This window comes from Pongo pygmaeus, chromosome 4, assembly GCF_028885625.2.
Source record: "Pongo pygmaeus isolate AG05252 chromosome 4, NHGRI_mPonPyg2-v2.0_pri, whole genome shotgun sequence".
Classification (NCBI taxonomy): domain Eukaryota; kingdom Metazoa; phylum Chordata; class Mammalia; order Primates; family Hominidae; genus Pongo; species Pongo pygmaeus.
Genome location: NC_072377.2, coordinates 82,036,559 through 82,050,786, shown reverse-complemented (window position 1 = coordinate 82,050,786; position 14,228 = coordinate 82,036,559). Strand labels below are relative to the sequence as shown.

The 14,228-nt window shown below is 44.5% G+C and overlaps 1 protein-coding gene across 1 annotated transcript in view; it reads right to left on the bottom strand.

Annotated features, from left to right (window-relative positions):
- SCAMP1 (secretory carrier membrane protein 1) overlaps nt 1–1,624 on the bottom strand; it is a 115,706-nt gene extending 114,082 nt beyond the window's left edge. The window contains exon 1 of the mRNA XM_054488449.2: nt 975–1,624. Coding sequence (XP_054344424.1) covers nt 975–1,031 — 57 coding nt within the window. The 5' untranslated portion in view covers nt 1,032–1,624. The remainder of the gene's footprint in view (nt 1–974) is intronic.
- Between the last annotated feature and the right edge of the window lie 12,604 nt (nt 1,625–14,228).

The window sequence follows — 14,228 nt, the reverse complement described above, 5'->3', positions numbered from 1 at the left end:
TTGGAAACAAATTACACGTGCTAACAGTTACACTCATTAGGAAATCCAGAATACTTTCAAAGAGAGAGTTATTTAGATGTTGCATTCATTTAAACGCAGACGATGAATATCTCAGCCGCCTTCCTTTGCAGGATTCTGTGCCAAGCCCTTCCGAAGCCAGGGTTGATAAGGTCGACTCCAAGAAGAAAAGCAGCTCAAGTAGGAAATGGTATCCTCATATAGCCCAGAGAACCGGTGACGCACTAGGAGCTTGGAAAATATCCCATCGTTTACCTTGCTAGAAGCAGTTGGGTAGGGAAGAGGTAGTCCACGTGCACTATTGTTTTCTAGGTACGTTTATTTTTAAGTTTTGCTTTGGTATCAATACCCTCAACCTCAGCCTAACAGGAAGAGGGGGGATGGCAGCGCCACTGGTGGTATTTGGGTGCAACACAAGTTTAAAAAATAAAAACATAACCTTTTTTTTTTTTAATTGCAGCATACTCGGTGCCCTCACCTCTCTCCTCCTCCACACCTCTGCCATCACCCCACGCAGCTCTCCGCCGCCGCCACCTCGGGTCCCCATGACAACCCCACCCCAGGGCGGGCCCCCTCCGCCGCCTCCCGGCCCTGCCAGCCACACTTGCCTGGCAAGGGGCGACTCTACCTGCCCTCGGCTTTCACTCCTGACAGGCGGGCCAGGACCCCTCCGGACGCGCGGGCCCAGTCCCGGCTGCAGGCACGACCCTCACCAGTCGGGGACGTGTGGAAGGGCGGCCGGGCACAAGCTGAGGAGGTTCCACTCCCAAGCCCCAAAACGCAAACGAGTGACACGGGGCCGGGACGCGACCCCAAATGGGGGACGGCGGCCCCGCGCCCCTCTCTGGGCTGCTAAGGGGAGCCGAGGGGCAAGCGCAGTGGGCGCGAAGGAACTCGTCCGTTTTCACAAACAACGACGCGTCGCGGCGGCAGGAGATGCTGGGGCCGAAGCTCACCTTGAAGGGATTGTTGAGATCCGGGTCGGCAAACGGGTTACTGTCGAAATCCGACATCTCTCTGGCTCTCGGCGTCACCCACCCGACCCAGGCGCAGAGAGAGAGACGAGGCGAGGCCGCCGCCCCCCTGCGCGCTCACGTCGCCGCCGCGGAGCAGATCCGGGTGCAGCTCGCGGGCCACCCAGCCGGCCGCGCCACTGAGCATGCCCGGTGCGGCGGGCTCCTGGCCGCGGCGCCGCTCGCGTTCGCCGTCCCGTTCCTCCGGGCCCGGATCCCACGCTCCGGGCTTTGGCTGCGACCAAGTAGGTAGTCGGGGCGAAGGAAACGGGAACTGAAAGCGATGAAAAGCGTCCCACACGCCACGAGCCCGCGGGATCCTCGGAGAGTAAGGAACGCTTCCCCTCCGCTCTCAGCCGGAGGCCGGCTGCGTCCAGCCGGGCTCGGTCTTCTGAACACCGATTTCAAATCAGCTCCCCGGGGCCCAGCGTGACTTAGGGAACTGGTGGCATTTTGTGGGAAGGACGCACACTTGTCAGGTTGGGAGAGGCAGCCTGAGTCGCGGGCCGCGCACCCCGGGAGCGGTGCCGTTAGACCGTGGGACGCGGGCATTGGAGAGGCCACTGCACCGCCCTCCGCAAATTACCTCCCCGGGGCGGGGGCGCGGCCGCTGCTAAGGATTTTTGCGTACCCCTGACCCCACCTGAGAATCCCGTCCTCCCGTCTTCCGGTCTCTCTGACTCTAGGTTGCTGCTAAATCACGGAGAGCAGCCTTGGCGCTGCCGGTCCCAACTTGATCCAAGGAGCCATGAGAAGGAGATGAGATTCAGTACCGGGGGCGGCCGTGGCTCCCATCCTCCAGAATCTGCAAAATGGCTACTTCTTCAGAAATAATGGGGAGAGGGATGGCAAGAGGCCAGAGATCAAGGCCCTCGAGTATTAACTCGAGCATTTGGGCACAAAATAGACACTTTTGGATTTTCCAACACCAAGGATGAGATTATCAAAAGATGTGTTAAGAAATTAATTTGTACCGGCCGGGCGCGGGGGCTCACGCCTGTAATCCCAACACTTTGGGAGGCCGAGGCGGGCGAATCACAAGGTCATGAGTTCGAGACCAGCCTGGCCAATATGGTGAAACCCCGTCTCTACTAAAAATACAGAAATTAGCCGGGAGTGGTGGCGGATGCCTGTAGTCCCAGCTACTCTGGAGGCTAAGGCAGGAGAATCGCTTGAACCCGGGAGGCGGAGGTCGTAGTGAGCGGAGACCGGGCCACTGCACTCCAGCCTGGGAGACAGAGCGAGACTCTGTCTCAAAAAAAAAAAAAAAAAAAAAAAATCCATTTGTACCATTCCTTGCCCCCCCCCCCACCCCGAACTTATTGAAAGAGCATCACTTTCCTCACTTTTCTCTTCTCCTCTAACAGAAAAGCACTTAGATGAAGCTACAGGGAGCCAGAATTCTTTTGACTTGGTGGGTACTGGAGGATTGGAAGAATCTAGATTGAGTATTCCTTGGCCTTTGGGGAGCTTGTTCTATGCAAAGTCACCTAGGAAATGATACTTCCCCCACTGTGAAACACTAGCTAGAGATGATAGACAAAAAGCACATTTGTTGTAATCTCCCTTTGACGGGATTCAGGTTAGGATAGATGTCGAAGCAGCTGCTTCTAGGTAGTCAACGAAGATGTCAACTAGTAAATGACAACAGACAAGGATGATCACAGCAGAGTTGTAAGATTCTAGATATCAAAAAGAGCAAGCAGTCTTTTGTACTCACCATCGCATCCTCAGCAGCTGCCCAGTGCCCGGTTTTAACTTAGTGCTCAGTGTATGTGTCAGGTTTGAATCCCAATTCTGACCCTACCTGTGCTACTCTCTTCACCTCTCTGAGTCTGTAAAGGATTATTTAAGAATTAAATGAAACAAGATACAGAAAAGTGTCCTGCATGTATATTTAGTGCCTAACAAATATTGGTTGAACGTCGAAAGTAGCAAGGAGGCTCAGTATGTTCTTATACGCTTTGCCTCCCTTCTCCTGAGCGAGCATGTCCTTGCCCAGCTCATCTGCTTCTCTCACCACTTTTGCCCTCAATTCCTCCACCTGTCCTCCAAATGACTCAAAATAACCAGCACTATTTATTATGTATCTACTATGTTCCAAGACAATGAGGATCAGCTGAGCCTGCATTGCAGGATGGAAATTTCCAACTATGTTCTGTTTACAGCTAATGATATTTGCACCTAACGCAAAGGTTTACAGACTTTACTGTTATAGAATCATTTGGAATACCTGTTGAAGATGCAGACACCCACCTCACCATACCTCCTATTGCTAAGATTCCGCTTGAAAGGATCTGAGGTAGGGGCTCTGGATCTGCATTTTTTATTTTTTACATCTCTATACATTATTTTACATAAATGTTTAAATGGAGTCATGACATACATATTGAATTTTTCACTTACAAAAATTTTTATTCCGTGTATTCCCTCTTCCCCTACATTAACAACCTAGTATAGTTCTTTAAATATTCTTATAATAGTGTATATCTGCACTTACATAAAATAACATGTAATTGTATAAAAACTATAAAAACAATGCATATTCATGCAGATATACACTCTAATACTGAGCTTTGGCATTGTCTTGAAAAAGTGAGATCATATGCATATTTTTCTGCAGCTGTTTTTCTCAGTACTTATGGCAGTTTCTCAGCAAGATGTGCATTGTCAGAGAGACAGACTTAAGGTTTCTTCCCCTAGTATGCCACATAAATATTATCACTTTTTATGTGTAGCATTGCCTATAGAGTGAAAAGGGAAGCATGGCCTAATGGAAACCATACATCTAATTCATTATTCTTAACAACTGCAAAAATCAGCATATGTAAAGGATCTCAGGTGATTTTTTTTTTTTTTTTTTTTGTGAGACCGAGTCTTACTCTGTCACCCAGGCTGGACTGCAGTGGCACAATCGTGGCTCACTACAACCTCCACCTCCCTTGTTTAAGCAATTCTCCTGCCTCAGCCTCCCGAATAGCTGGGATTACAGGCATGCACCAACACACCTGGCTAATTTTTGTATTTTTAGTAGAGATAGGGTTTCACTTTGTTGGCCAGGCTGGTCTCGAACTCATGACCTCAAATGATCCAGGCTGCCTCTGCCTCCCAAAGTGCTGGGATTATAGGCGTGAGCCACCATGCTTGGCCGACCTCAGATGACTTTGGTGGTGGCTGACCACACTTTTGGGAACACTGATACGAGGACATGCAGACATATGGTCCATGGGTGAGGGTCTTAATCTGTTTGTGTTGCTATAAAGGAGTACGGGAGGCTGGATAATGTATGAAGAAAAGAGGTTTATTTGACTCATGGTTCTGCAGGCTGTCAGCTTCAGATGAGGGCCTTATGCTGCTTCCACTCATGGCAGAAGGCAAAGGGGAGCCTTCGTGCAGAGATCACATGGCTAGAGTGCAAGATGGGGCATCAGGGGAGAGAACGGGAGAAGAAGACTCTCGGCTCTTTTCAACAACCTGTTCTCAAGGGTGAGAACTCACTCTCAGGAGAATAGCACCAAGCCATTTGTGAGGAATTCACCCATATGGCCCAAACACCTCCCACCAGGCCCCAACTCCAGCACTGGGACTCATATTTCAACATGACACTTCGCAGTTCCAAAGCCATACCCAAACCATAGCGGGGAGCTTATTCATTCATTAGCCCCAAGAAATTTAGAATTATAGAACGTGAGAGCTGAGAAGGAACCTCAGCCTCTCTCATGATTGAAGAAGCTGGAGTTTGGACAGGTTAAGTAATTTGTCTCAGACACCAAGGAAGTGAATGGGGAAACGGGGAACAGAACTCAGGTCTCTTGACTAATGTTTTAGACGTTAAACGAATAGGTTATTAAATGAATAGAATTATTCTATATGAATAATTTCATATAGAAGGAAGAAATGCTATGTGCAAGGTAGAGAGAAAGTATACAAGAAGCCTCATTTGGTGCAGGAGTTCATTTTACGGAAGCTACCTCTAAATTTGGTAGAACAAAGACTCAAAACCAGTCTATGCCCTCTCTCCTGCAAACCAACCGTTTGATCTTGAACATATCAACTCTCCTTTCTAACCAGAGTTTCTACTCTAGTACATCATTCAAGTATTTCTTGAGCAACTAAAACAGTGATGTTGTGGATAAAGCAGTAAACCAGGTATAAAGGGTAAGGCCTGCTGCAGAAAACTTCCTAACGGGCCTAGAACATGGCTAAATGATATCTCAGATCCTTTGGACAGTTCTAACGTTCTATTAATCTGGGACAGTGGCTCACTCCTCCCTAACCCTATTTCTTTTTCCCTCAGAGTGTGCCTCACATCATCATCATGCTGCTTCTCCTCAGACTGACACATTTAATTGGTGAACCTATTGAGCAGGGTCTAGAGTCTGAATTCCTTGTTTTCTAAACCGTCTAGCTTATAGCTGGGGAGTGCTAGGAAAATGCCAAGTTAGATATTTACGTTTCTTGCCTCAAAAGGTTCACTGGATTCTGGGTTCACTGATGGGTTATAACTGAAATCCATCATCTCTTGCAGTGGGTCTAGTCTCCAGATTTGCTGCTGTGTCTGCTGATACCTTCGACGCCCCAGCACCAGCCTATCTGGCTCCCTATTCTGCCACTGGCTACATTTTCAAGAGATAACAGAGGAGATGCAGGCATTGTGTGGTAGGCTAAATAATCCTCCCCTCCCCCAAAGATGTCCGTGCTATAATCCCTAGAATCTGTAAATATGTTACCTTACATGGCAAAAGAGACTTTGCAGGTGTAATTAAGGTTAAGAACCTTGAGAGGAGGGGATTATCCTGGATTATTCAAGTAGGCCTAATGTAATCACGAGTCCTGAAAAGTGGAAGACGAAAGCAGAAGAGTTGCTGACTTTGAAGATTGAGGAAGGGGTTCATGAACTAGGGCATGTGAGTGGCTTCTGGAGCTGGAAAGAACCCTCAGCTGACAGCCACCAAGGAAACGGAGATTTCAGTCTTATAGACTCAAGGAACTAAATTCTACCAATGATCAATATACAAGGAAATAGATTTTCCCTCAGCCTCCAGAAAGGAACCTACCCTTGCTGACACTTTGATTTTAGACTGGTGAAATTCATGCTGAACTTATGACCTACAGAGTTGTAAAAAAATAAATAAATAAATTTCTTGGTTGTACAGATTATTTTGTTAAAAAAAGAAAAAAACCAAATTTTTGTATTAAGATGCTAAATTGATAGTAATTTGTTTCAGCAGACAGAAAATCTAATACAGATACTTCTTGATTTACAATGGGGCTATACCCTGATAATCCCCATCGTAAGGTGAAAATTCATTTAATACCCCCAATAAACCCATTGTAAAGTCGAAAAATCATAAATCAAACCATTGCAAGTCATGGACCACCTGTCCACACCACTGGGGTGTGGAAAGTAGAAGAAAGAAAAGGGACATACACTCAGTTTCCTGGTGTGCCAGGAAACTTCCAAGCAGCAGAACCAAGGGAAAATGCAAAGGGTGTTGATGAAAAGAAAGTGAATGTCATTTGACTTGTCCTGAGTGAAGACCCTCAGTTATGGCCAACTTTTAACTAACTATGTAAATAGCATGGAGACAGTATTCTTTTTAAAAAGGAATATACAACTGTATTTGGCTTTGGAGTCAAAGTTTACTATTAATAAAGGGAAAAAGCAGATTTTCCACTCTTACTCTTCACCAAATTCTGCAATACTCTCAGAATGTGTATTACTCTGTCCTATAATTGATGTCGTCATCATATATATTCCAATTGGCCATAGCGCCTTGAAGGCAGGGTTTGTATGTTTTTCAACATTGTCACTTCAGCATCTGACATGGTGCTAAAATAACTAGTGGATGAATGAATAAATGCCACAGCTTCCATTTGAGGCTTAACATCTTTCCTTCCTTTACTAAAATGCTATTTGAATGACTCTTCCCTCATTGCAAATGCTGTCTTCTTAAATGTTTTTATTAAGTACTCCTCTGCCTAAAAACCTTTATGATCTCCTTGTCAGCTATAGGAGAAACACTAAATTCAGTATCATATAACTCACAGTCCTTCCTCACATGGCCTCAGCCTATGCTTTCAGCCGTACCTTTCCCCCACTGTCTCTCTACATGCATTTATTTATGTATCTGCTTCCCCTTCTCCTTTTTTTTTTTCAAATTTTAGGACTTGTAGTGCAACCCACTAGTCAGTCATAAACTCAATTTAGAAGGCTATGACCAGCACATTTTAAAAGAGAACAGAAAATATCCAAGTATGTGGCACACAATAAACAGAAGCTGCACAAAACCTTTGTTTCAGTTGTGTGTACATGCGTGTCACACTTAAAATTTATTTGTTGTGGTCATGGCTCTAAACTGAGAATTCCTCAAGGGCAGATTATGTTTTATTTTATTATGATTGTTGACTTTTATTATTCCCAGTACTTATCACAGTGGCTGGTAAAACAATTATAACTTGTTTATTTGTTGAATGAACCAGACTGAATTAGGGTATTTTGGAGTTAAAGACTGTAGAGCTACGCCAACAGCACAAAGTCAAGTAGTGTAGGTTTCCTCAAGGGATCAAGGCAGTCTGCCTGTCTCCACAGGATGCCCTCAGTTCTCCCACATTATCACAGCATATGTACTTGGGTCCCAACGGCAACTCCACTGCTGCCTCCCAATCAATTCACAAATTGCTATGGAACATCTCTGGGGTAGGGTTCTGACCTAGAAGAAACCTGGAATATAGAGGCTTAGTCCTGGGACCAGGATGAGGGTGAGGCCACAGAGGCTTCTAGGGCACCAATTTTAAGGAGACATTCACTTTCAGGGTCGAGCAAGTAGCAACCCTGCATTCAGTCCTTTCCCTGTCTTCTAACCAAGTTGGCAAAATCACACAAGCACGAAGAAGCACCAGGGGCTTTGCAGGAAGGCCAGCCTAGGTTCAGATTCCTGATCTGCTGCGTTCTGGGTTGTGCAACTCTTCAGGCAAATTGCTTATTCTCCCTAATCCTCACGTTCCTCTCACCTCCTTCATTACCACACTAATTCAAGCCATCAACATCTCTCACCTGGATCACTGCCATAGTCTCTTAACTAGCCTCCCTGCCTCCACCCTTGTCCTCCTACAATTTATTCTCCACACAGTGCCAAACTGATTATTTTAAAATGTAAGTGGGGCCGGGCATGGTGGCGCACGCCTGTAATCCCAGCACTTTGGGAGGCCGAGGTGGGCAGATCACCTGAGGTCGGGAGTTCGAGACCAGCCTGACCAACGTGGAGAAACCCCATCTCTACTAAAAATACAAAATTAGCCGGGTGTGGTGACGCCTGCCTGTAATCCCAGCTACTTGGGAGGCTGAGGCAGGAGAATCACTTGAACCCGGGAGGTGGAGGTTGTGGTGAGCCAAGATCATGCCATTGCACTCCAGCCTGGGCAACAAGAGCAAAACTCCATCCCCCACCCAAAAAAAAAAAAAAAGGTAAATGAGAGCATGGCCCTCATCCACTCAAAGCCCTCTAATAGTTTCCCAGCTGTATCAGGGTAAAAGCTAGGGCCTTGCAAGTCTCTATGGATTCCAGCCCCTATTGCCGCTCTAACTTTATTTCCTATTCCTCTCCTTCTCATTGTCTTGTTTCAGGCCCCCGGCCTCCTCACCATTTCACATGTCCCCCAGGCATGCTCCCACCACAGAGCTTTTTTCCTTCTGTTTCCTCTTGCTGGGTGCAGTTCCCGCCTCTGACTGCATGGCTCACACATTCACTCATCTCCTGCAAGTCTTTGCTCAGTTGTTACCTTCTCAGTAAGGCCCTTCCTAACCTCCCATTAAAAAATGTTAGCCCTCTACTCTCTAGCACTTCCTCCTTCCCTGCTGTATTTTTCTCTAAAATGCCTTGCACCATTTGACATACTCTACTCCCAGTAGAATATAGGCTCCTTGAGGATAAGAATTTTTGACAGTTTTGATCACAGAGATCTCAATGGCTAAGACATAAGAATAGGGGCTCAAAACTGTTGAATGAATGAATGAATGAAATAGGGATAATAATAGCCCCTCCTAGAATTATGAGATTTAGGTCAGAGGATGCTCAATAAATGGTAACTATTATGATTAAGGGACAATTAAGAACTCAAGAAATTAAAGAATAACTTAAAAAAGGTTAAAAAGTACAAAAAAGGCCGTTTAAGATGAGCAAAGGCGATAGGCACAGTAGAGGCATTCAGAGGGGAGTAGGGTGGTTGTGGCTGAAGTGGGCTGTGGAAACTTCAGAGAAAAAGAAGGATTTGACTTGGGCCTTGAAGGCCTGATGATACTGCTATCAGCATGAAGCTTGGAAAGGACAAAAGAGCATACCCTTTGGGGCAAAAAGCTTGCGCACAAGCACATATGTGAGAGAGCACATGATAGAAGCGCTTTCGCCATCTCACATTTACTGTGGAGAGATGTCAGGAGAAAAGGTAGCAAGAGAAGAGGTGCTCTCCTTTCTCTACAGGTGCTTTGGTATATTTATCGGTTATCTTTGACTCAATGAGTTAAACACTAGCAAGCTGTAGATTCACACCACCACCCATTATCCAGCTGGCTGCCTTCCAAGCTCATCGCCTAAGCCAAGCCCAGTCCAACCAGCTGTCTACAGTAACCTACCCTTTCCCATGTGATTATATGTTGTTCAAAAGACTGAGTGGTCTGAGTAGCCCCCAAATAATTACAACAAAGTGGCATTCCTTTATGATTCATTGTATTAAAGTATTCTATATCACAGGAACACAATACACATAACAAAAATAAATATATTTTTGAGTCTCAGTTTACCTATACATGCACATAGTCTCCTCTACCAAGAATGCCCTTCTGTCACTCAATTTCCACATGTCAAAATCCAGTCAATGCCTCGTGGCCAATTTCAAATGATACATCCTATAGAAATTCTTACTAGATATCCATAACCCAAATTCATCTCTCCTGTCCCTATAGTATATAAAACAATTTGTTATAGAATTCATAATAGACCCATCTCCTATGAATATAAAGTTATTACTACATGCCAGTGATTATGGTGACCTCTCCCTAAATGTTTGTGAATGAATGAATGAATGTATCTGTCTCTCTGTCTCCATTATATGAGCTTCTGAAGGCAGGAAGAAATTTCATTTTTTTAGCACAGCTTCTGTATTCCTCTGTTCTCACATTGCTATGAAGAACTATCTGAGACTGGATAATTCATAAAGAAAAGAGATTTAATTGGCCCATGATTGGGGAGGCCTCAGGAAACTTACAATCATGGTGAAAGGTGAAAGGGAAGCAGGTACGTCCTACATGGCTGGAGCAGGAGGCAGAGCGAGAAGTGGGAGGTGCTACACACTTTTAAACAACCAGGACTCATGAGAACTCACCCACTATCACAAGAACAGAAAGGGGGAAGTCAGCCCCCATGATCCAATTACCTCCCACCAGGCCTCCTCCAACATTAGGGATTACAATTCAACATGAGATTTGGGCAGGGACATAAATTCAAACCATATCAGCATCCTACTCATATTAGGTGCTGAATAAATAATTACATCTTCACTTATAAAAGAGATTACCACTTAAAATCTTTGGTCAGAATAAGCTTAAAGATAAGATTAAGAGCAACTATTTTATTTATTTTTTAGAGACAGGGTCTCAGTCTGTTGCCCAGCCTGGGCCATTCTCCTGCCTCAGCCTCCCAAGTAGCTAGGACTACAGGCACCCACCACCATGCTTGGCTAAGTTTTTAAAATAATTTTGTAGAGATAGGGTCTTTCTATGTTGCCCTGGCTGGTCTGGAGCTCTCAGCCTCAAGCAATGCTCCCACCTGGGCCTCTCAAAGCATGGGATTACAGGTATGAGACACTGTGCCTGGCCAAGAGCAACCATTGAGGTAACCAATACAAACAGAATTGTGCAGTTATGTTAATAACTCCAGGACAGAAATTCTGAATTCTAAATGATGATTTCGTAGAAACGCCATGGAAGCATTTCAAGTGGTATGGGTCAATGAAATGCAAAAACTAACTCTCTTGGCACATTCAGGCTGCTATTAAAAAATACCTTAGACTGGGTAGTTCATAAGCATAAATGTATTTCTCACAGTTGTGGAGAGTGCGAAGTTCAAGACCAAGGCACTAACCCATTTAGCATCTGGTGAAGGCTTACTCTCTGCTTCATAGATGGCACTTTCTTGCTGCATCCTTATATGGTGGAAGGGGTGAACAAGCTCCCTTAGGCCTCTTTTCTAAGGCCACTAATTCCATTCACGAGATCTCTGCCCTCATGACCTCATCGCCTCTTAAAGTCCTCATCTTTTTTATTGATTGATTGATTGATTGATTGAGATGGAGTCTTGCTGTGTCACCCTGGCTGGAGTGCAATGGCACGATCTCAGCTCACTGCAACCTCTGCCTCCCGGGTTCAAGCTATTCTCCTGCCTCAGCCTCCCAAGTAGCTGGAACTACAGGCGCACGCCGCCACAGCTGGCTAATTTTTTGTATTTTAGTAGAGACAGGGTTTCACCATGTTGCCCAGGCTGGTTGAGAACTCCTAAGCTCAGGCAATCTGCCCGCCTTGGCCTCTCAAAGTGCTGGGATTACAGGCATGAGCCACTGCGCCCGGCCAAATAGACGTCTCTTAAAACTATTGCATTGGAAATTGGGTTTCAGCATATGTGTTTGGAAGGGACACAAATATTCACAAAATAGCACTAACTGTAAAGCTCTTTTTATTTCCTAGAATGATCTGCATAACAATTTTATGGTGAAATTATTCTCATTTTACAAGATAGACATTATTACATATATGTGTGTATATATGATTGTATACATATACACCTAAATATTAAGGAGGCATTTACCAGTGGTCATATTTAACACACTGTAAGTTTAAATAAGTATTACAGTCCTGTGACTACTTTGAATATTCAATTTATATGTATGTGAAGACTAAGAAAGGGTACTACTTTTATTTTTATCTGGGTACATTTTAAGAAAACTGAACTTTATTTTGTTCATGAACCTTAAATTTTATAATCATACTTGGTATTACCTAAAGTCTATGCAACTTCACAAAAGTCTTCATAAAAGTAAAGACAGTTTACAATTCTTAAATTGCCTATTAGCCATAAATTTTCAAGGGACTCGTGTAAGAGAGAAAATAGTCATGGTAATCTAAACCCACTTTCTGATCTCCCCAAAGAAATACCCCCAAATCTGATTATGAAGCTGTGAAGGAAAGAAAAGTTACTTCCTGGTTCTCCCTTTCTATTTTAAAACTGAGAGTTTTCAAAAAAAGAAATCAGGTTTATTTACAATGCTATTATCTTCCCTGCCTTATGTGAGCAGAGAGTAGAAACAGCTGAAATTTCTTGAACACCCTGGCATATGTCAGGCACCGAAATGCTGGAGGTGAAACAGATATTTTCTTGTGTAACAACATAATTTTGGGAGGTTAAATATCTTTATCTTCATTTTACCAATATGAACAATGGGAATTTGGAAAAGTGAAGTAAATATGAGGGTTATTTTAAGAATTATTATGCAAAATAGAGGCCTTATATTTGGGATTTTATATTGTTTGTCTTTGTATTCTATAGTAGGCTTTTATTATTCTGCCCAAGTAGAGAATTCCATGTTTCTGTTGTTTTTAGAGAAGCAACACAATTTTGTTTGCTTATTAAGCACACCACTGTAACTCATGTTTCCCCAATGTGCAACTACAAGATGACTGGGGAGAAACAGTGACAGAGATGTGGATAATTATATTCATAATCTCCAGTTCTCTCGCCCACCTCCACTGCATCACCTCCCTTCATCTGACCCGTCCCTGGGGTTTCACAGTTGGTTTCGCTCCATTTGTGGCCTCAGGAACCTTGACTGTTCTGCCTGCCACTAGGCATGATTTTAGGATCTGGACCTGAGAGCAGACATTGTTTCCTCCATTAACACCAGTGTGGATCTGCTCACACCTCATATTCTCCAGGGGTCTTAGCCAAGGCATTGGGCTCTGCTAGAAAATTGGTCTTCCACAGGGAGGTCTTTATTATTTTAGTTTTTTACAATGCTTTGATGAATCATAACTTTTCCTTTTGATGTTCCCTTTAAATTTTCAGTCCTTCTGTCATGTAATTTGGCACAAGTTCCCTTGGAAGCTTGGTTAGAAGACAGGAAAAAGCCACCATGCTGTGTCACAAGCAAACTGTCCTTTCATCCCTCATCACAACCATTATCACTAAGCCAAGCCTGGGCACCTTAACATTCTCCCGCTTAAAAGCATCCTCCCTGATCAAGAAATGGTTTCAGAAGTGAAAGCATAGACCTGTTCCTATTTTTTGTTTTAAGAACTGCTTAGTCCTAGGACTGGGCATTAACTCCAACTTATCACTGACTCTTCTAGAAGGCCCAGAAGGCCTCAGGCGGATACAACTAATCCGAATAACAGGAGATATGCAAATTAGCCTCCTCTATATTATCCCATGGCTATATATATCTCATCTTGAGCTATAGTTAAATGAATTGGAGGATCTTATTTTTCAATGATCAATTTCAAATTTCTCCCTTTCTTTGGCTCCTGCAATTGGCCTATGGTCTTTCCTGGAAGCTCTTGCCCCAAAAATTAATTATCAGAGAACTCTGCTTATATCTTTATCATCTATAGAGATTATTTTCCAGCCTGGGCAACATGGTGAAACCCCATTGCTATTAAAAAAAACACACAAACATTAGCTGTACATGATGGCTTGTGCCTGTATTCCCAGCTACTTGTGAGGCTGAGGTGGGAGGATTGCTTGCATCCTGGAGGTGGAGGTTGTAGTGAGCTGTGTTTGCTCCACTGTACTCCAGCCTGGGTGAAGAGACCCTGTCTCAAAAAAAAAAAAAAAGAAGGCCGGGCGTGGTGGCTCACGCCTGTAATCCCAGCACTTTGGGAGGCCAAGGCGGGCAGATCACAAGGTCAGGAGGTCGAGACCATCCTGGCTAACACGATGAAACCCCGTCTCTACTAAAAAGTAAAAAAAAATAGCCAGGTGTGGTGGCAGGTGCCTGCAGTCCCAGCTACTCAGGAGGCTGAGGCAGGAGAATGGCGTGAACCTGGGAGGCAGTGAGCCGAGATCGTGCCACTGCACTCCAGCCTGGGCAACAGAGCGAGACTCCGCCTCCAAAAAAAAAAAAAAAATTTCTTGTAGTAGTAATCCTGTA